General features: G+C 41.4%; 1 protein-coding gene and 1 non-coding gene across 3 annotated transcripts in view; one reads left to right on the top strand and one right to left on the bottom strand.

The window, feature by feature from the left end:
• SLC17A5 (solute carrier family 17 member 5) overlaps positions 1-24,012 on the bottom strand; it is a 56,938-nt gene that overhangs the window by 10,525 nt on the left and 22,401 nt on the right. For both annotated transcript variants that reach the window (XM_065888751.1, XM_065888752.1), the window contains exons 7-9: positions 14,922-15,080; positions 10,361-10,493; positions 8,356-8,503 (exon numbers count right to left, since the gene is read on the bottom strand). In XM_065888751.1, the coding sequence (XP_065744823.1) occupies positions 8,356-8,503; positions 10,361-10,493; positions 14,922-15,080 (440 nt within the window). The remainder of the gene's footprint in view (positions 1-8,355; positions 8,504-10,360; positions 10,494-14,921; positions 15,081-24,012) is intronic.
• Positions 22,636-22,742, top strand: LOC136132374 (U6 spliceosomal RNA). Its single transcript, XR_010656454.1, has one exon. It is a non-coding gene; the product is annotated as a U6 spliceosomal RNA (small nuclear RNA).

Here is a 24,012-nt window from a genome sequence, read left to right as displayed (position 1 = left end):
TCCCTCATTTCAGCCATACGAGGTTTGTTTTGTGGTTTACATGGAATAACTATGTTATTCTTGTATTATTTTGAATTCCAAGTATTATTTTATTTCTAGTCTGTTTTACTGATTTGTACTATATGGAACTTTAATAAAATTACTGTCATTTTAACAGCAAAATAAATAAATAAATAAATAAATAAAATAAAGGACTCATAAAATGTCAGGGCTGGACCAGGGTCTTTCAGACCGAGAGTTCAACCAACCCAGCTGATGCTTGAAGCCCAGTTCCAGGATACTGCCTGCAGGCTGCCCAGTAAATGCTTCAGGACAACACCACATCACCCTCCAAGCCAGCAGAAGCTTACCCAGGTGCAAGCAGGGTTTCACGTTTATGTCTTCAACATCTGCTACAGCGCTTGGCACAGTGCTTGCTTAATGACTAGGTCCATTAATCAGCATGCTATGACACTGAAGTTTAGTGATGACAAATCCACCTAATCGCACATCCAGTTCATCTCTCTCCATCCTGTCTAAAAGGACATCATGGGAGACCTTGCTGAAATCCTGATATACCAAATATACTGTGTATACACGGTCGAAAATGAGGTTGAGAAATTTGCTATTTTGGGGCTTAGTGACCCAGTGGTGGCTCCTTAGTGATCAGTGTTTTCTTTTCCAAGAGCTCACCAATCATCCCTTTAGTATTCTGCTTGGATTGATTTGTGACCCTGATCATGGTACCTGACTCAAAGTTTGCCAGAAAATAATAATGAAGTTTACTGCATTATGTGCAAATGCATTTATTACATTATAAGCGAAGTGTTCTCTCTCTCTGTGCTCTATCTAATCCTCAAAACAATTTTATAAGGTAGGTACCATGGATATTTGTTTTTTCCTTCTCTAGCATGCGTTTTCTTTTTTTAAAAAATTTATTTATTTTATTTTATTTTTATTTTTGGCTGTGTTGGGTCTTCGTTGCTGCACGCGGGCTTTCTCTAGTTGCGGCGAGCAGGGGCTACTCTTCGTTGCAGTGCGTGGGCTTCCCATTGCAGTGGCTTCTCTTGTTGCGGAGCACAGGCTCTAGGTGTACAGGCTTCAGTAGTTGTGGCTCGCAGGCTCTAGAGTGCAGACTCAGTAGTTGCGGCGCATGGGCTTAGCTGCTCCGCGGCATGTGGGATCTTCCCGGACTGGGGCACGAACCCGTGTCCCCTGCATTGGCAGGCGGACTCCCAACCACTGCGCCACCAGGGAAGCCCTGGCATGCATTTTCATCTTCTTTTGACAATAGCTCCAATTTCTATTTAATGGTCCAGTTTTTACTTAGTTTTGTAATAAAATCGCATTAACTGAGGCAACCAAAGTACGTTATCTGTTCTCTGCAATGAATTCTTTTTCCTGAGTTTTCAAAATAACTGCTAGTGCCTCTTCAATGACCAATTTGTAAGATCTTTTAAATAAGTCATTGAGAGGCACCTTGATGTAGCAGAAAGATCCCGGGACCACACAGCTAGAAGACCTGGATTCAAGCCTTCGGTCTGCCGTTTGCTAATTGTGACTTTGCAAGTCACACAGCTCCTCTGTGCCCGAGTTTCTTCATCTTCCAAATGAGTTCTTTTCTTTGTGCTCATATCTTGACGTGTTGTGTGGACGTCACCAATGGCTCCCTCGGCGTCCATTCCCATGAGGCTTAGGGGCACTGACTCCTTCACCTCTAACTTTAGGGGCGGGTGCTGCTTGTGCTGAAGTCTAATGGCATTCCCTTGGCCATGGGGGTTGGTTCAGGCGTGGATATGTGACTCAGTCTGGTTCCAAATGAAGCCTGTATTTCCATGATGGAAAGAGGAAAAGATCATTTTCTTTCTTGCTTCATGTGAATGAAGAAGCATGTAGGGCTTCCCTGGTGGCGCAGTGGTTGAGAGTCTGCCTGCCGATGCAGGGGACACGGGTTCGTGCCCCGGTCTGGGAAGATCCCACATGCCGCGGAGCGGCTGGGCCCGTGAGCCATGGCCGCTGAGCCTGGGCGTCCGGAGCCTGTGCTCCGCAGCGGGAGGGGCCGCAACAGTGAGAGGCCCGCGTACCGCAAAAAAAAAAAAGAAGCATGTAACCCTCGTTGTTACTGGTAATCATTTCACTGTATGATTTTATTCGCAGATCCAGCTTTAGGATAAAACTGGTATGAAAGGCAGAGTAGAGAGTGGAAAAGAAACGAGTCTTGGGTGAGATTAGTGACAGCTGGATATCAGCTCCTGCTTGAAGCCTCCCGTCTCTGGACTTTACACTAATACATTATGATGTTTAGCCAGCTTGAATTAGGATTTCCATTCCTTCAACTAAAAGTGTCTGAGAGATAACAAACTCCCAATTCCCAGATCCCTTTGACTCAGCTTGTTGAAATCTCAAGCCTAGATCAATTCAACAACACATTTTCAGTCCTACAGTAGGGCTCGAACCCGTATCCCCTGCATTGGCAGGCGGATTCTTAACCACTGCACCACCAGGGAAGTCCCACGGAGGTATTTTATTTTATTTATGTATTATTTATTTATTTATTTATTTATTTATTTATTTGCGGTACGCGGGCCTCTCACTGTCGTGGCCTCTCCCGTTGCGGAGCACAGGCTCCGGACGCACAGGCTCAGCGGCCATGGCTCACGGGCCCAGCCGCTCCGCGGCATGTGGGATCTTCCCAGACCGGGGCACGAACCCGTGTCCTCTGCATCGGCAGGCGGACTCCCAACCACTGCGCCACCGGGGAAGCCCCCATGGAGGTATTTTAAAACCACAATCCTTGGCTTCTCAACTCACCTGAAAACTTTTCTTCAACTGAACCCATCTTATTGCTTTCCTTCTTTTCTCAGTTGAAAGCTCATCCCTTCCACTGGGCACTGGATGTCATTCCTTCCTGCGTTCTACCAGCCTGTCATTTTTACTTCTTTCTTTTAACTTTTAATCTCTCATCCTTTACTGGCCTTCTTTTCTCAGCATATTAACATACTTAGGTCTCAAAATCCTCCAGCGGCATGTGTCCGTCTTTAGCTTCTTTTCCTTCCCTTCATGGTTAATAGTTTTGAAACAGCTGTTTATTGGCAATGGTTCTCAAATTTTAATGTCCATGAGGACAACACGGAGGGGCACCAAAATGCAGATTCCTAGTTCTGTGATCAACAATTCTGCTTTGTTTTCAGCAAGCACTCCTGCTGATGTTGATGTGGATGGGTTAAGGATCACACTCTGAAACCACTGCAGTACGCTGCCTTCAGCCTAGCTTCCTTCTCCTTCCTCCATGGAAGCACTGTCACCAAGATCTTTAATGAACTTCTCCGTCTGGTTGTCCAATCCAAGGAACACGTTCGTTCTTATTTTACTTGGCTTCTCTGGCGCATCTGACATTGTTGATCAAACTTTCCCTTTGGGGATCCTAATCTCTACTTATTTTTCCTTATCCTTCTCCTGTTGCTTCTTCTCAGTTATCTTTTTTTTTTAATAATGAAAATGTAAGTCTTTTTTTTTTTAAATAAGTTTATTTTACTTTTGGCTGCATTGGGTCCTCCTTGCGGCGTGCGGGCTTTCTCTAGTTGCGGCGAGCCACTACTCCTCATTGCGGTACGCAGGCTTCTCATCGCGGTGGCTTCTCTTGTTGAGGAGCACGGGCTCTAGGCGCATGGGCTTCAGTAGTTGTGGCTCGCAGGCTCTAGAGCGCAGGCTCAGTAGTTGTGGCGCACGGGCTTAGTTGCTCCACACAATGTGGGGTCTTACCGGACCAGGGCTCGAACCCGTGTCCCCTGCATTGGCAGGCAGATTCTTAACCACTGCGCCATCAGGGAAGCCCCCTTCTCAGTTATCTCTGCATCAGGCTCTTCTTTCTCTTAATGGATTCCCAGGGTTCTTGTCACAGTTTGCTGAGTAATTTTACCCAAGCCCACGGTTTCATCTGCTACTCATATGTTGACCGCTCCTACGCCTTTATCTCTTGCTCAGCTCTCACTCTTGAACTGAAGACTGGATAGTCTTGGCTTCCTTGACACCACATTCTTGATTTTCCTTCTATCTCCCTGGTTGCTCCTTTTTGGTCTCCTTGTCTGGTTATTTCCCCTCTTTCTGGTCTCTACATATTGGTCAAGACCCAGTCCTGGGGATCACTCATCTTGTCATTCTACTGTCTCTCACCAGGCAATCCTTGTCTTTCAAAACTCTGAAATGTGGATTACTATTCCCTAATTTTCATTTCTGGTCAGACTGATTTTCTGAGTACCGGATCCAAATGTCAAACTGCCTACAACTACTATTTTCTAAACGTTTTTCACAAATATCTAAAATTTAAGGGACTTCCCTGGCGGTCCAGGGGTTAAGACTCTGCGCTTGCAATGCAGGGGGCCCGGGTTTGATCCCTGGTCGGGGAACTAGATCCTGCATGCCTCAACTAAAGATCCCGCACGCTGCAGCGAAGATCCCATGTGCTGCAACTAAGACCCAGCGCACATAAATAAATAAATATTAAAAAAAAATTTTTAACCTGTGAATTTTTTTTTTTTTTTTTTTTTGCAGTACGCGGGCCTCTCACTGCCGTGGCCTCTCCCGCCGCGGAGCACAGACTCTGGACGCACAGGCCCAGCGGCCACGGCTCACAGGCCCAGCCGCTCCGCGGCATGTGGGATCCTCCTGGACCGGGGCACAAACCCGCGCCCCCCGTATCGGCAGGCGGACTCTCAACCACTGCGCCACCAGGGAAGCCCCAACCTGTGAAATTTTTTATCTTACCCCAAGACTCTTCTTCCTCCAGACATCCCAGTTTCAGTCAGCGGCACAACTATCTGCCCACGCAAAATACGTGGAAAATACAAAATACATCATCCTTGGTATCTTCCTCGCTCTTCAGGTCTAATCTACTGTCAAGTCCCACCTACTGTAATCACAAAGACCTCAAATCTATCTACTTCTTTACATCTCCTATCCCCATTCCAGGCCATCATCACCTCCTATATGGATTACTACAATAGCCTCCTAATTGGCTTTCCCCACTTGTATTCGTCCTCACAGAGTGACCTTAAAATACAGAGAATGTCACTTCTTACTTGCTTTGGATACAATATAAAACGCTTACTATAGGCTCCTGCTTACTCCCCAGTGGCTTTCTTCCCTGCATCTCAGCCACAAATGATCTTCTCTCAGTTACGTGAAATACACTGTTCTGGACTGAGTGCGTGCTTTCAAAATTCATATGTTGAAGCCCTAACCCTCAGTGTGATTGCATTTGGAGACAGGGTCTTTACGAGGTGGTAAAGGTTAAATGAGATCACAAGGGTGGGACCCTAATCTGACAGGGCTGGTGCCCTTTTAAGAAGAGTAAGAGACACCAGAGCTCTTGCCCTCTCTGCACACACCCATGCACGCATACCTGAAGAAAGGCCGAGTAAGCACACAGCAAGGGGTCAGCTCTTCTGCAAACCAGGAAGACTCCTCACCAGAAAACAATTGTGTTGGCACCTTGATCTTGGAATTCTAGCCTCTAGAACTGTGAGAAAATTTCTGTTGATTAAGGTACCCAGTCTATGGTATTTTGTTCTGTCAGTCCAAGCAGACTAAGACACACACCAGTTTCTTCTTCCTGTCATGTAAATTCCTCTGTCGGGAATACTACTTCCTTTTTGCCTAACTTCTTACTCATTCTTCAGGCTTTAGCTTAAATATCACTTCCTCACAGAGACCTTCCCTTGCTCCCTGATCTGCATTATATCCCCCTACTATATTCTCTCAACTTTCTCTTCAAAAAGTTGGTTTTTATTTCTTTCGTGTCCACCACCCTAGACTAAGAGCTCCACAGGCCACAGTTGTGCTGCTTTGGCTGGTAGCTGGTAGGCATCTGATAATTACTTTTTGAAAGAATTAATTAGCATCATAATATATTACAATTGTTTATTTTTTATTGTTTCTTTCCTAACTAGACTAATCTCCTTGCGAGCAGGAGCTGGGTTTTATTTTCTGTAGCACCACGTGGAGGACTGAAGGTATCGCAGGTACTCTCTAAACGTTTGTTGTATGCGTCAGAGAACTGGACCAGACCAGGGTCTCACGCTCAAAGGTACAAGGGATCTAAAGGATCCCTTAGATCCCTGAGGATCTAAAGATGCAGATTCTAGTTCAGTAAGTCTGGGGAGATGCCTGAGGATCTGCATTTTGCACAATCATGCCGCTGCTCCGTGGACCACAGTCGGCATAGTAAGAGACAAGAATACTCTAAATCCTTCCCACTTCGAACTTTCTATGATTCTATAAACCACACACTCATAGTTTATAAGAACAATGCCATTTGCTTAACTTATTTCAAGGGAAATCCTTTCCAGATTCCTTTTCTAATCAGTAGCGTAAAGGAACAGTCCTTTAATTATTTCCTATTCCTTGGATACTTTTCTCTACTTTGTAAATCTCAAGTCCAAGTCTCAAGCCCGAGCAGAGATTTGTTTAGGGCAGTGGGCTCGCCCTGGTCCCCACGGAAATGGCATCTTACACCTTTACTCCTTCCGCTTCAATGGGCTCTTTATTATTTCAGTTAGGTTTGTATTCAATCTTTCAAACTTTCACTACGTTTAACAAAGTTCTCTTGAGATTAATTTACTTTCCAAGTAAATTAAATTAATTTACTTTTTAAAAAAAAATTAATTAATTTACTTTCCAAGTTAATTTACTATTCTTCTTCTCTTTCCTTATGTTAAACTCCTTCAGTTCTTCTTTTTTTTTGGCTGTGCTGCATGGCATATGGGATCTTAGTTCCTTGAACAGGGATTGAACCCATGCCCCTGCATTGCAGGCGCAGAGTCTTAACCACTGGACCGTCGGGGAAGTCCGAAACTCCTTCTGTTCTTAACTCACCAATATGTATACTTAACAAACATTTTCCACCTTGTAAAGTTCACAAAATTCTTCCCTTATTTCTCATAAGAAAGAGCTTTAAAGAAAAGTGTTGACTGACACACGGTAAGGTCAACACACAAATAGCGTTTTAGAAAGAATTTTGACATGGTACTGAATATGAAAGTCTATTTTCATTCTTCCATTCATGTAATTGATTGAGCACTGACCATGGCCCAGCACAGGGCCAGGTGCTGGTACTGCTGGGGTTAATAAGACAGACTTGGGCCCTGAACTCTCAGAGATTATAGCCCTAGAGCTTTTGCTTAGGCTACATTTTGTTTCAAATGGTTTTCTTTCTTTGGTTCCCCACTGTTAAGGGTATGTAGCACTGAAGCTCCTATTTGCTTAGTATGATCAGATAAATCAACCACTCAGCAAGTATGGACTGGGGGTGCCTCTCCTTCTGCAGAAGCTGTGATATGGATATACAGGATGTCTCAGTCTGAGGAAGCTTACATGCAAATTGGGGAGGTAAGAAAGAGAAGAGTCACATTTAGGAATAATTACAAATTAAGGTACGGTATCCAGCATAAAATTGTAAATTGAGAAAAGGAAGAGAAAAAAGCACAATGGCCTGGAAAGGCTTAATGAAGAACTGGGATATGAACTGGAAAGGATTCAGATGGATGGAGAGGAAATGGCAGTGGACCACAGGCCGAGAATGAGCCCCTGTAGCATTATGGAGTGGCAGATAGGACTCTGCCCAGAGTTAAGCATCTCCGATGCTATGGAGCCTTCCTGGACTTCTTATATAAAACGAGAGACTGGATTAGAATGATTTCAAAGGTCCACTCAAGCTCTGTGAGCATCAGTTTGTTGGAGCTTATTTAGAAGTATTTATTGAAGGGATGGGAGACAAGGATTAACAGAAATCAGAAGATTCTGTGGTAGTCTAGGTGGGAAGAACTGGGGGTAGGGGAAAGGTGGCAGGAGACCACTGGTCTTTTCTCCAAAAATAAATTCATATTCATTATTTAAAAAAAAATTAAGTGCATCAAATCCCCTGGGTTAAAATATTTACATAATCCCCTCCTCTACCTTGTCAACTAGCACAGGCCCAAAGAATATTTCCAGAGAAATAGCTGTAGAAAGAATTCTGGGATTAAAAGTAAGATTTTAGGGGGAAGTTGTGGCTCTATCATTTACTAGCTGTGTGGTGTCATTCCTAGAGTAGTCAAATGCATAGAGAGAGAAAGTAGTAGAATGGCAGTTGCCAGGGGCTGGGGCGTGAGCGGGGGGAATGGGAGTCAGTGTTTAATGGGTCCAGGGTTTCAGTGTGGGAAGATAAAAACGTTCTGGAATGGATCATGGTGATGGTTGCATAATAATGTGAATGGATGTACTTGATGCCACAGAACTATACACTTAAAAATGGCAAATTTTATGTTATATATATTTTACCACACTTAAAGAAAATAGTTTCAAGTCAGTCAGAACGAATCTTTATATATCAGTACTCACGAAGGAGCAATGTCCAGATGGTTGATGCTAAATCCAGAGGAGCAAAAGCCTCCCAGTGTTGTGGATATGGTTAGGAACGCAACGGCCAAAGAATAATCACAACCTATAAATCCAGCGGCTACCAGGAATACTGCAGGTCCAATCATTCCTGGAGTGAAAAAATTATAAAAAGAAAAAAAGGAAGCCCCAGCATTAATATTTGCTTGCATCTGAGATTTGATATTACTGCCATCTACTGTAGAAACAGTATACTGCCTAGAAGACTCAGTTTAAATTAGTTTCATGAAAAAAAAATTTGCTGGAAAACATATAGGATTAATGCAACTATTATAAAACGTAAAAAAAAAAAATCTCACTATGCAATGTTATTAAATCTACGTGTGACCAGGACTCAAAGTTCTACAATGTTTAAGAAAAGGACAAGAGAATGACTGAAAAATATGGTTCTAGAGAGAAGCAATAGTTGATACAGAATGTGATTCAAAGTTCACATAATCAAAGAAGACAAACTAAATAATAAACTTTGCTGGATAAAGTCAGAAAAACACTCCATCTAGGTTTTCACAACTGAAAACGATACGTGGAGTTTATTACAGGCAGTTAAGCATAAAATACAAGTAATACAGGAAGGGACCTAACGAGTGGGCTGCTGTTTTCTCTCTGTGTCAATAGCAGTGCCATTCAACAACTTTCTGTGATGATGGAAATGTTGTATTTGTATATACTGCAACCAATGAACTTATTTTTAAATTTCAATTACATTTAAACAGCCACATATGGCTAGTGGCTACTGTACTAGACAGAGCAGGTCCACAGAAAGCCAAAAAAGAAAAAAACGAATTAAATCTAAAGGGATTTATTTCACTTGTAGATGTGGAAAAATTTCTCCAGAGTCGAGGTCAGTAAGCAGTGGGACTGGACAGCACATTGTAGCTGCAGGTGCTCAGAAGGTGTTTTCAGAATCACATTGAATAGGGTCCCTTTACAATGTAATTATGGAAGTACAGTCATCAGTGACTTTGAGGGTCTCTACTTACTCGAATAATTATCCTACATGGGTTTTTGTGTTTTTTAAAAAATTTATTTCCTGGCCACGCCACATGGCATGTGGGATCTTAGTTCCCAGACCAGGGATCAAATCCGTGCCCCCTGCAGTGGAAGCCACTGGACTGCCAGGGAAGTCCCTGTCCTACATAGTTTTAAAATTCACTTTTCTGAAATCAGACTCTGAAACACATGATTATTTAAGCTTCCTTTGAGTAACAGCTTTGATTTATAGCTCCTCATTTGATATAATAATGTGAGTATACATTTTTGATTGAAATTTAAAATAGAAAAGGGATGGAGACTTAAAAATCTTATTTTCATTGCAAACTTAGAGTTGAAAACAAAGTGATTTTTAAAATTCTGGGGAAGATGGACTTCCCTGGTGGCGCAGTGGATAAGAATCTGCCTGCCAAGGCAAGGGACACGGGTCCGGGAAGATCCCACATGCCGCGGAGCAACTAAGCCCGTGCGCTACAACTACTGAGCCTGCGCTCTAGAGCCCGTGGGCCACAACTACTGAAGCCCGCGCACCTAGAACCCGTGCACCGCAACAAGAGAAGCCACCGCAATGAGAAGCCCGCGCACCACAACAAAGAGCGGCCCCCGTTTACTGCAACTAGAGAAAGCCCGCGCGCAGCAACAAAGACCCAACACAGCCAATAATAAATAAATAAAATAAATAAATTAAAAAAAAATTCTGGGGAAGATATTCAGCAAAGCATGCCATTTTTTTATAGTTACAAGAGTACGGTAGATATAATAGGATATTATAAATCTTAATCTTCAAAATGCATCATTCAAAAAGAACCATCTTGTAGATACATGCACTACACGCATTAAGATATATTTGTTTTAATATGTGAACAAATGACTACTATTATCATTTTTATTTTGCCTTGCCTTGTAAACACAGTAAATAATTGTAAACCAAAACCAAACCTGATTCATTTTTACCTACCTATAAGGCTAAAAACTCTTCGAACACATAGAGTTGAAAAATTCCATTTTGCCCTTAAATTGTCAGCGGCCTGACCAGACAGGATCATACATAACCAACAGCCTAAATAAGGGACTGCAGATAAAAACCCATTCTGGAAGGAATAAGAAGATCCGGAATTAATTATGGAGGGAGGAAGAACCAAAACAACATATACACCCACACACATCCACCACCATATGAAAGCAAAGGAGATACATAGCAGTATTCTGTTAATTTTTATATAATACAGCAAATAAGTCTGATTTTTCTAAGGATTATGGGATTCAGTTCAATGCAGTCCCAGAGAGCCTGTCTCAGAGGGAACCAGAGCTCCCATAGTGCAGTATGCTCAGGGTAATCTTGAATGTTATTTTGGGACTTGGGCTGTAGCTTCAGTGAGAGAAGACGTCCTCCTATTAGCCTATGGACTTTCCCCCACGGGACAGTTTTCATTTATTTATTTACTTTAAAAATATTTTTTATTATAAAATAAAATTCAGATAGAGAAAAGCACATAAGTCAAATGTGTAGCTTAATGAATTATTGTAAAGTGAGCACCGTCTAGGTGCTGCTCGAAACTGTACTGCTCTCTTCCGGCTTCTCGCTTGAGGATCCCCAGACCTGCTCCAACCGCCTCTACTGCATGATCGAGCTGGGCAGGGGCACTGATGAGGATGAAGTGACAGCGCTACCTGCAGACTTTGTTCCCTCCGTAGAGTGTCCCCATGGCTCCCCCAGCGGCAGCCCCAGTGGCCCTGGCCCACCTGGCTCCCTCTGCTGACGTCTAGTGGTTTTATTTTTGTCCTTCTGTCTAAGGCAGGATACAAGGGCCTCAAGTCCTATCCCTTTCCACATTTGACATGGGGTTTGAAGGTTGTGTATTGTGGTTTTTTTTGTTCCGAAATTAAAGTATGCAAAATCAAGATGCAGCTAAAAAACAAACAAACGTGGGCTTCCCTGGTGGCGCAGTGGTTGAGAGTCTGCCTGCCGATGCAGGGGACACGGGTTCGTGCCCCGGTCCGGGAAGATCCCACATGCCGCGGAGCGGCTGGGCCCATAAGCCATGGCCGCTGAGCCTGCGCGTCCGGAACCTGTGCTCCTCAACGGGAGAGGCCACAAAGGTGAGAGGCCCGCGTACCACAAAAGAAAATAAAAAAATTTAAAAAAATAAATGAAGGCAATTAAGTACATATACTAATTACCAGTAAGCTATTGATATTTCATTCTTTCTATAGTTCTCCTGGGAAAATTGCAAATAGAAGCATTAGTGGAATGATCTTTAAATTTGCATGCAATTTGTCACTACAGTAGGAGGCAGGCTCTGTTAACAGAGAGCTTAGGAAAAGCAAGGTTGCTTGCAACAAATCCGTCCCATGCTATTGGTAAAGCCTTATTTCAGTTTAACTTCTGTCAATGCAATTGGTGGATATATTTCAAGTATAATGGATCTCTTCTTTCAAAAGTAACTAGAGGAGTTCTTCACAGCTTAGCTGTTTGGGTGACGTTTAAGGTTCGGTCCATGTGGCCAATGTTTTCAGCATGCCTTGGAAGTGAGGTGACGGAACAGTTCACTTTAACACTGTTGACAGCTCTAAGTCCTTGTGACCAATGCAGTTGTGCAGTCAGCCTTGCAATCATCACATTCACCACCCAGGCTTCTGCTTTACTTCCAGGGCTTCCACTCTGTGGCTGAGTAACAGTCCACTGTGGAATATACCATATTTTGTTTATCTATTCACTAGCTGATACATATTTGGGTTGTTTCCACATTTTCATCATTACGAATAATGTTATGAACTTTTGTGTACATGTACCTGTACATGTTTTCGTGTGCACAGATGTTTTCAGTTCTCTTGGGTATAGACCCAGGAATGGAATTTCTGGGTCATAACAATAACTTTATGTTTAACTTTTTGAGGAATTGTCAAACTGTTTTCCATAATGGCGACACCACTTCACATCCCCACCAGCAATGTATGAGGGTTCCGTTTCCTCTACATCCTCACCAACACTTGTTATTTTTTGGTTTTCTGATTCTAATAGGTGTGAAGTGGTATTTCATTATGGTTTTGTGTTCCATTTCTGTATATATATATTTATTTTGGCAAACCAATTTTATTTTATTTATTTTTTAGCATCTTTATTGGAGTATAATTGCTTTACAATGGTGTGTTAGTTTCTACTGTATAACAAAGTGAATCAGCTATGTAGATACATATATCCCCATATCCCCTCCCTCTTGCGTCTCCCTCCCACCCTCCCGATCCCACCCATCTAGGTGGTCACAAAGCACCGAGCTGATCTCCCTGTGCTATGCAGCTGCTTCCCACTAGCTATCTATTTTACATTTGCTAGTGTATATACCAGCATAGTCAATGCTACTCTCTCACTTCGTCCTCCCAGCTTACCTTTCCTCCTCCCTGTGTCCTCAACACCATTCTCTACGTCTGCGTCTTTATTCCTGTACTTCCCCTAGGTTCATCAGAACCTTTTTTTTTTTTAGATTCCATATATATGTGTTAGCACACGGTATTTGTTTCTCTCTTTCTGACGTACTTCACTCTGTATGACAGACACTAGGTCCATCCACCTCACTACAAATAACTCAGTTTTGTTTCTTTTTATGGCTGAGTAATATTCCATTGTATATATGTGCCACATCTTCTTTATCCATGCATCTGTCGATGGACACTTAGGTTGCTTCCATGTCCTGGCTGTTGTAAACAGTGCTGCAATGAACTGGTACATGACTCTTTTGGAATTATGGTTTTCTCTGGTATATGCCCAGTAGTGGGATTGCTGGGTCATATGGTAATTCCATTTTTAGTTTTTAAGGAACCTCCATACTGTTCTCCATAGTAGCTGTATCAATTTACATTCCCACCAACAGTGCAAGAGGGTTCCCTTTTCTCCACACCCTCTCCAGCATTTATTGTTTGTAGATTTTTTGATGATGGCCATTCTGACCGGTGTGAGGTGGTACCTCACTGTAGTTTTGATTTGCATTTCTCTAATAATTAGTGACGTTGAGCATGCTTTCATGTGTTTGTTGGCAATCCGTATATTTTCTTTGGAGAACTGTCTATTTAGGTCTTCTGCCCATTTTTGGATGGGGTTGCTTATCTTTTTAAAAAAATTAATTAATTAATTTATTAGCTTTGGCTGTGTTGGGTCTTTGTTGCTGTGCGCAGGCTTTCTCTAGCTGTGGCAAGCGGGGGCTACTCTTTGCTGTGGAGCACGGGCTCTAGGCACACGGGCTTCAGTAGTTGTGGCATGCGGGCTCAGTAGTTTTGGCTTGCGGGCTCTAGCATGCAGACTCAGTAGTTGTGGTGCACAGGCTTAGTTGTTCCGTGGCACGTGGGATCTTTCCGGACCAGGGCTCAAACCTGTGTCCCCTGCATTAGCAGGAAGATTCTTAACCACTACGCCACCAGGGAAGACCCTTGCTTGTTTTTTTGATATTGAGCTGCATGAGCTGCCTGTATATTTTGGAGATTAATCCTTTGTCAGTTGCTTCGTTTGCAAATATTTTCTCCCATTCTGAGGGTTGTCTTTTCATCCTGTTTATGGTTTCCTTTGCTGTGCAAACCACTGAGTAATGATGTTGAGCATCATTACCTGGGCTTATTGGTCACTTGCATATCTTTGGAGAAATGTCTATTCAAATCCTTTGCCCATTTAAAAAATTGGGTTATTCTTCTATTATTGAGTTATATAAATTCTTTATATATTTATCAGATATATGATTTGCAAATATTTTCTCCCATTCAGTGGGTTTTTATTCTTGATAGTGTCCTTTGAGGCACTGAAGTTTTCAATTTGATGAAGCCCAATTTATCTATATTTTCCTTTGGTCATTGTGTGCTTTTGGTGTCATATGTAAGAAACTGTTGCCCAGCCCAAAGTCACAAAGATGGACACTTCTAAGAGTTTTATCATTTTAGCTGCTAACATTCACATCTTTGATTTATCCTTCATTTTGAAGGCAAAAACACGACCAAAGTTACTTACAAACTGTGCCTCTTTCTCTTTATGTTTTTCTTCAATCTCTTTAAAGACAAAATCCGTCAACATAGAGATAATAGGAATTGCCTCAGTTTGATGAGTTCAGAAGGAACTGGCGGTTTTAGTGAGGGGTCTGTCTTACACAGCTTTGCAACTACAGCTCTGCCAACACCTGGATAACACTGCAGAGCGGTTTCTGTACAAGAACCTTGTGTCTCCCAACACCCCTCTTGGCTCCCAGCAGAGTCGGGCTACCATCCCAAGGGAATATGGTACCACCTGCATTTATCATCTGAGATCCTGGCATGTTCCTGGGGACTAGTAAGACCTTCACAGTTAAAGGGGATACCAGCCAAGATACTCTGAATCAAGAGTTAACACACACAGAGGAAAGGAACAAGCAAGGCTAAAAAGAGCAGTCCCTAGAATTTAGTATATCAGAGTAAAATGGAAGATGCAAAATAACTGAGTCTCACATAGATAAAAACAAATTCTGTATACTCTCTATAAGAAGAAGATACTTATGTTTTCTTACCTCTTGAATATTGAACCTTAGGACCTCCTTCATATAAGTAGGCAATAAGGTCAATAAAGTATAAAAAGTCCAGTTGTAAGAAAAATGTGCAACTACAATAGCCCAAAGTGCTAGTGATTTCAGCATAGGTACCCATGGCACTGACTTCTGTGAGGAGAGCTGAAAAAGAAAAAACAAAAAACAAAAAACAGGCATAATTAGGTTAAGCTACTGCTATGTTCATGCTATGTTTAGATCTGTATCGGATCAGCTAAAATTCCGTCTAGAATACGTTATCAACCTTGATTACTAAATCCCAGATTTTTAAACAACTCTTTTAAAATATTAAACAGCAATAGAAACTCCATGATTCAGATCTGGAGAAAAAACAGAAATGTCATCTTAGAGCTAAAATGTCAAACTAAATACTCCTTATGAATGTCAGAAGTCACCTGCAATATTACTTTCTCCACCTAAAAAACAGAGGACAGTTTAATAATCAAATTCAGAGGCTGACATAAGGGCAAAGGAAAGAGACTGGAAGTCCTACTAGAATTCATATTTCATTCTCCAATCTTTATTCATTTACAATGATCTATAAGAACTGTGCAACAGAAGGTTTTTTATGTAGCCATCTGGAGTAACGGTCTTCAAAGCAGGATGCAAGCGCCCCAGCGGTAGCAAGATAATCCCCCATGGTGTGGAGAGACGTAACAGATCTTCTATCTATACTCACCCTTATTGTACAAAGAGAAATTAAGCTCTATTAATATTTAACAAATAGGTTGGCCCTGGAATATGTCAGACCATCACATGTTGTATGATCTCCCCAATTTAAAGGGGTTAATGGCATCCTTACTTGTCGGTCTGCCCTCGGTGTCATATTACAGCATGTTACAGTTTACACCTGCCTTTTAAAATGGATTTATGAATTTTATTAGCCAGTTTTAATTAAAACAAATCTACAAAATCAACAATGTCTTCAAAAGATTCTTAAGGAGAAAGTAAATAGAAGTCTAATAATGTAAGCACGAGTGAACACCAAGAAAACAGTAAAATTGACACTTTTCCTCTTGAGTCCTTTGTCAGCTACCTCACCAAGCGAAATAATGGCAGGCTCATCAAATACACCGTATTGGGACTTCCCTGGTGGCGCAGTGATTAAGAATCTGCCTGCCAGTGCAGGGGACATGGGTTCAAGCCCTGGCCTGGGAAGATCCCACATGCCACGGAGCAACTAAGCCCGTGTGCTACAACTACTGAGCCTGTGCGTCTGGAGCCTGCGCTCCGCAACAAGAGAAGCCACCGCAATGAGAAGCCTGCGCACCACAACAAAGAGTAGCCCCCGCTCGCCGCAACTAGAGAAAGCCTGTGCACAGCAACAAAGACCCACTGCAGCCAATAAATAAATTTATTTTAAAAAATACACCGTATTCAAACACACTGCTCCCATTAAACAACATATCATTACTAATTTTAAGTGATAAAAAGGTTTCTCCTATTAAAATTCAAAACTGATGTACATACTGTTTATTTCACCTTACTCACCCTTTAAAGAGCTTATCTTTATTTAATTTTTATAACATCCATACGTACAGCAGTGCATGTAGATAACTGTAAAAACATGCATATATTCAGGTTGTTAAGCCCCTGTCCCCATTGCTTTATTGATGCATGATTAAGTAAAGCCTGAAGACCACTGGCCTGGGAAATCAGTTCCTTACATTTCCTATATCCTGAGGCTCTGCTGTGTCTTCCTCAAAAGCTAGAGCAATCCATGTTTCTACCTCCAGGGTTCACTATTATTTCAAAAAGAGGAAGAACCAGTATTAACCTTCTTGTGGCCTTTTTCTAGGGACTTTTGTTGTGACTTGGTAGATATGCTCTTGTGTTCTCCACTATGTCAAAGATGTAGGGGATGCGGGAGCAGACAAGGAGAGGGGACATTTATTCTTACATAGCAGTGGTTCTCGATTCCAGCTACGCTTCAGAATCACCTTTGACACTTCAAAATTACAGATGGCTGTGTTCTACCCCACACCTGCTGAATCAAAGCCAAAGCCAAACTTCTGAGCGGAGGGCCAAGGCATATATTTTATTTATTTATTTATTATTTATTTATCTATGAATAAGGGATTCATTTTTCTTTTATTTGTTTATTTGTTGCTTATTTAGTTTTGGCTGCACTGGGCTTTCGTTGCTGCGTGCGGGCTTCTCATTGCGGTGGCTTGTCTTGCGGAGCACGGGCTCTAGGCGTGGAGGCTTCAGTAGTTGTGGCTCGTGGGCTCTAGAGCAAGGCATGTATTTTAAAAAGCTTCCCTGGTGATTCTACACAGCAGATTCTAATGCAGCACATTAGAATCACCGGGGGAGCTTAAAACACTCCAGGGCCAAAATTACACCGAGACCAATTAAATCAGGTTGGGAGGTGTGTAGGAGGTAGGTGGCTGTATTTTTTAAAGATCCCCAGGTGATTCCGAAGTGTAGCAAACTTTGGGATCCTCTGCTGTAGTAATTAAAGAATTCTGCAACCTCCCCCCTGCCCTCTGCCGCCCCTTGCTTGAAAATCTTAGGACAAAGAGGGAGGAAAAAACCAGTCTAGAGATTTTAGAGTTTAAAGGAATTTGGAATATAGCTCTTTTTACATGGCTGTGAAACTCACAAAGGAAACGAAATCACACTTCTGTGTTGAAAGATACGAGCTTAAATGTATCTGATCTCTGAAAACTAAATATATTCTGAATAATGTATTCCCCCCTCCTGGAAATATAAACTTTAATGTGAAATATGTAATAATTTTAAGACTCATGCTGCATGTATTTACACTTACTGATGGTGATGTTTTAGAAGCTCTGATAATAGTTTTTGTAGCTCTTCACCAGTATTTAGGCGTAATCTTGCTTGTACAAATGAAGCAAAACTGAAGCAAACTGAGCCATACTGGAATATTTTTGCAGTATATCAATTGAATTTTTGATAATCTGATGTTTCTGGAGAATCACTCAACCATAACCAGCTATATGTGGAGAGTGACATCAGCAAGATGGCCAAATAATATGTCCCCTACTGGTATCCATTGTCCTCTACCCTCAGCAACAATTTGGTATCCATCCACGGGCAAAAGTGCCTTTCTGGGGGCAGAGGGATCTAGAAACATGTCAAGGGACCTGGCAGGAGTCACGCATGCCTGTGTGTTATGTAAAAGACATACAGATCTTGCTCCCAGCTGTGAACCCTGAAGTAGCCTGTGAACCAGCTCTAGCCCCTCTTGGCTGGGAGCAAATTTTCTTTAGATATTAGAGTAAGGGAATTTCTGAAGGAACAATCAATGAGGTCTTGGATCTGGTATAGAGAATGTATCATTAAATTAGCAATAATAGCCCATACAGCTTTTTTTTCATACAAGTTGAAGCAAGAAAGGACAAAACAAAAATGTATTTGTTGTCAGATGAGCAAATTCTTCTAGACTATAAAGGAAGGGTAAGGATATTCAACAACATTTGAGTATCTTCTATATGCAACTTCACAAAAAAAATGTCTTCCTGTCAAATGCAAATAAAAGCAAATTGGTTTAGAAAAAGCTGCATGCAATACATGTTCTTAAGTTAGGTCAACTAAATATTCAAGCCAGAGCCCTCATTTGCTTAAGGCTGCAAAATTGTACACTCTTTCTAAAAGGTATAAAAGAGAAGCAAAACAGTTATAAAACATGCTGTTCTCAAGACTTAAGTAAAGGGACTTCCCTGGTGGTCCAGTGTCTAAGACTCCATGCTCCCAATGCAGGGGGCCTGCATTTGATCCCTGGTCAGGGAACTAGGTCCCACATGCCGCAACTAAGAGTCCACATGCTGCAATTAAAGAACCTGCATGCTGCAGTGAAGACTGAAGATCCTGCGTGCTGCAACTAAGACCCGGCATGGCCAAACAAATAAATAAATATTTTTAAAAAAAGACTTAAGAAAAGAAAAAAACCAAAAGCAGATCTACTCCCACATGCCACAACTAAGAGTCCACATGCTGCAACTAAAGAACCTGCATGCTGCAATGAAGATCGAAGATCCTGCATGCTGCAACTAAGACCCGGCTCAGCCAAATAAATAAATGTTTTTAAAAAAAGACTTAAGAAAAGAAAAAAAACAATACGAGATCTCTTGAGAAAAGAAAACTTCAATGGGTAAAGTGGTAATGTCTTAAAAATTTTTTTAAAAAGAGACCTTCATATAATGTGTTCTGGGATTAGAAGAATTAATATTGTTAAAATGACCATACTACCCAAGGCAATCTACAGATTCAATGCACTCCCTATCAGAATACCAATGGCTTTTTTGCACAGAACCAGAACAAATAATTTTAAAATTTGTATGGAAACGTAAAAGACCTCAAATATCCAAAACAATCTTGAGAAAGAAGAACAGAGCTGGAGGAATGTGCTCCTGACTTCAGACTATATTATAAAGCTATAGTAATCAAAACAGTATGGTACTGGCACAAAAACAGACACATAGATTAATGGAACTGACAGAAAGCCCAGAAATAAATCCAGGCACTTATGGTCAATTAATCTATAACAATGGGGGCAAGAATATACAATGGAGAAAAGACAGTCTCTTCAATAAGTGGTGCTGGGAAAACCAGACAGCTACATGTAAAAGAAAAAACTATAACATTCTATAACACCAAACACAAAAATAATAACTAAAAATGGATTAAAGACCTAAACATAAGACTGGATACCATAAAATTCCTAGAGGAAAACATAGGCAGAACACCCTCTGACATAAATTGTAGCAATATTTTCTTAGATCTGTTTTCTAAAGCCAAGTAAATAAAAGCAAAAATAAACAAATGGGACCTAATGAAACTTAAACGCTTTTGCACAGCAAAGGAAACCATCAACAAAACGAAAAGACAACCTACTGAATGAGAGAATATATTTGCAAATGATATGACTGATAAGGGGTTAATATCCAACATATATACACAGCTCATACAACTCAACATCAAAAAAACAAACAATCCAATAAAAAATGGAAAGAAGACCTAAATAGACACTTCTTCAAAGAAGACATACAGATGGCCAAGAGGCACATGAAAAGATGTTTGACATTGCTAAATATTAGAGAAATGCAAATCAAAACTACAATGAGAGGACTTCCCCGGTGGTCCAACAGGTAAGACTCCATGCTCCCAATGCAGGGGGCCTGGGTTTGATCCCTGGTCAGGGAACTAGATCTCACATACCGCAACTAAGAGTCTGCATGCCACAACTAAAAGATCCTATATGTCGCAGCTAAATATTCTGCATGCTGCAACTAAAAAAAAAAAAGAAAGATCCTGCATGCTGCAACTAAAGATCCTTCATGCCACAACTAAAGATGCTGCACACTGCAATGAAGATCCTGCATGAAGATCCCGCATGCAGCAACGAAGACCTCACGTGCTGCAACTAAGATCCAGTGCAGCCAAATAAATAATAAATATTAAAAAAAACTACAATGAGATACACCTCACACCAGTCAAAATGGCTATCATCAAAAAATCCACAAGCAATAAATGCTGGAGAAGGTGTGGAGAGATGAGAACCCTCTTGCACTATTGTTGGGAATGTAAATTGGTGCAGCCACTATGGAGGTTCCTTAAAAAACTAAAAATAGAGCTACCATGTGACTCTGCAATCCCACTCCTGGGCATATATCTGGAGAAAAACATGGTCCGAAAGGATACATGCACCCCAATGCTCATTGCAGCACTGTTTACAATAGCCAAGACATGGAAGCAACCTAAATGTCCATCGACAGAGGAATGGATAAAGAAGATATGGTATACATACACAATGGAATACTACTCAGCTGTAAAAAAGAATGAGATTTTGCCATTTGTAGCACCATGGATGGACTTGGAGGGCATTATGCTAAGTGAAATAAGTCAGACAGAGGAAGACAAATACTGTATGATATCATTTACTTGTGGAATCTAAAAAAACCCCAACAAACTAGTGAAGATAACAAAAAAGAAGCAGACTCACAGATATAGAGAAAAAACTAATGGTTATCAGTGGGGAGAGGGAAGGGGGGAGGGGCATCATAAGGGTAGGGGATAAAGAGGTACAAACTATTAGGTATAAAATAAGTTACAAGGATATATTGTACAACATGGGGAATATAGCCAATGTTTTATAATAACTATAAATGGGGCATAACCTTTAAAAATTGTGAATCATTATATTGTATACCTGTAACTTACATAATACTATACATCAACTATACTTCAATTTAAAAAAAAAAAGAGAGAGAGGCATTGCTTTGGGGAAAATCCCCGGTGTTCTCCTTACTCATTGCAAGTAATAATAAATCCTTCCTTCTACATCTGAAAAAAAAAAAAAGGGACATCTTCAACACAGAGCAGTAGTTGATGATCTTAAAGCACTCACTAGTTACTTACTATAGGCAGTCTATCCATGAGCTAGTCATGAGCTGGCCTTCTGAGTTTACCTGCAGAGTGCCCTGAAGATTTTATTCCTCTTGTAACATTTCTGAATCAAAATTAGAACTATACATGCTGTCATAAATGTAGAATCTACTTATTGCAAGAATGAAATCACATTTCTGCCTATAAGTACAGGCTTTTCTTAGCTGGATAACTGAGAGAGCATTATAACTGGAGGCCCTGCTTGTCTGGCTCAGACCTTCTCTCCACACAGCTGTTAGCGTAAGCTTTATAAAACTCAAGCTTCACTCTGTCACCTCAAGCTTACAAACAGTTCATGGCATGCCTAAAGGATAAAGTCTAAGCTCTTCAGCGGGGTGTACTGGACGCTCCACGATCAGGCTTCTGTCCACGCCCTACAATCTCCTGCCACTATCTGCCTTTGCCTTTTACCTGCGGCAATACCTGACTCTGGCACTGTCCTGGCAGGTGTCACTCTCTCTCCTCTGTCTCAGCTTATGCCACACCCTTGGCCTGGGATGCCCGCACATCTCTCACTCTCCCAATCTGCCTGGTTAACTCCAACTTCTCTTTCAAGACTGTTCAGATACAGCCTTTACCTGAGCTGGCCTGCTTCTAACAGCTGGGCCACAGTATGCTCCACTGACTGTGAACAAAGTCACTCTATAAGAATGATGGGGCTTCCCTGGTGGCGCAGTGGTTGGGAGTCCACCTGCCGATGCAGGGCACACGGGTTCGTGCCCCGGTCTGGGAGGATCCCACGTGCCGCGGAGCGGCTGGGCCCGTGAGCCATGGCCGCTGAGCCTGCGCGTCCGGAGCCTGTGCTCCGCCACGGGAGAGGCCACAGCAGTGAGAGGCCCGCGTACCGCAAAAAAAAAAAAAAAAAAGAATGATGGAATGGGACAAATAGGCCACTCCTTAATCACCTCTGAGCACAGACAAAAACAAAATCTATGGGGACTTCCCTGGCGTTCCAGTGGTTAAGACTCTGGGCTCCCAATGCAGGTGGCATAGTTTCGATCCCTAGTCAGGTAACTAAGATCCCGCATGCCGCTCAGTGTGGTCAAAAAAAAAAAAAACACCCCCCCAAAACAAAACAACAACAACAACAAAACAAGAAGGTATGAACCACACAAAGGCGCAAAACCTTCCTCTCCCGGCTAATGTGAGTGACTACTGCTTCCTAACACAAGTCTAAGCTATAACAAGCTGCCCTCTACTCTCTCGCTGGGATGCCCTGTGGTTCCTCATGGTGTGCTTTCTTCACTGAAGCAAAACAAGAAACGCCGTGTTCACACTGGCAGCACATGTACTAAAACTGGAACAATACAGAGAAGATTAGCATGGCCCCTGCACAGGGATGACACGCAAATTCATGAAGCATTCCACACTTAAAAAGAAAAAAAAAAAAGGAAGAAAGAAAGAAACCCCTTTGTTCAACTACAGGTATGTTGCCGACAGTCTTTGGCCAGAGACCATCAACACCAGAGCTTTTCCGATCTGTTCCTAGGCTGGCTGAAGACCCCTGCCTTCTCTGTATCAAAGATGTACTGTGTAACCTGTAACACAGCACTGTTCAGCCTGTATTATATTGAAATTCTGTTCATCCATGTCTGTCTCCCTCTGGAGATCACAGGTCCCACAGGAACCATGTCTTGTTCATTCCCTCTCTTTGATTAATTTTTTAGTCCTCAGTACCTGACAAAGAACCTAGGACACAGTAAGCTTTCAAAAAATGTTTAAGGAATGAATGAAGTACAGCAGATGCCGAACATTTCTTGGATCCAAGATTTAAAAGTGGAGCTTCATGTAACACAGTATTTTATGACATTTTCAACGACAATGTCATCTGGTTTAAGAATGCAGTTTGGAGTTCTATGAAACCTAATTCCCCTAATTCCTCTTGCTTCTGAATATTCCAATTTCTGAAGCATATGGAAAAACAGATTAACCTTAGGTTTGGATAATGGACAGATTTAGGCACATATTAAACTAGCTTTAAAAAAAATCTAAATAAACTAAAAGGTTTCATAAGTCCATAAAAAGAATAATAAAAATGAAGCTTTAGAAGAAGCAAATTGTTAATCATCAATGCTGAGAAAATGTGAGAAAACATATCAAGTTTCTAAAAAAATTGAAGTAAAGTTGACTTACAATATTATATTAGTTTCAGGTGTACAAAAGAGTAATTCAGTATTTTTATAGCTTATGCTCTATACAAAGTTATTATAAAATGTTGACTACATTCCTGTGCTGTACATCACATCCTTGCAACTTACTTATTTTACCTGATAGTTTGTGCCACTTAATCCCCTTCACCTATCTTGCCTCTGCCCTGACCCCTCTCCCTCTGGTAACCACTAGTTTGTTCTCTGTATCTATGAGCCTGTTTCTGTTTAATATTTGTTCATTTGTTTTATTTTTTAGATTCCACATATAAATGAAAAGACATAGTATTTGTCTTTCTCTGTCTGACTTATTTCACTAAGCATAATACCCTCCAGGTCCATCCATGTTGCTGCAAATGGCAAAATTTTATTCTTTTTTATGGCCAAGTAATATTCCATTGTATATATAAGATATATCAAGTTTTACGTGGCAAGACCCATTTACAATGCATTTAAGTCTTTTAATCTGTTCCTTAGTGAGAAAAAGTGGGTGATTC

The sequence above is a fragment of the Phocoena phocoena genome, chromosome 12 (genome assembly GCF_963924675.1).
Source record: "Phocoena phocoena chromosome 12, mPhoPho1.1, whole genome shotgun sequence".
NCBI classification, from domain to species: domain Eukaryota; kingdom Metazoa; phylum Chordata; class Mammalia; order Artiodactyla; family Phocoenidae; genus Phocoena; species Phocoena phocoena.
The sequence above is the reverse complement of the archived record's forward strand: the minus strand, read 5'-3'. Positions and strand labels throughout refer to the sequence as shown.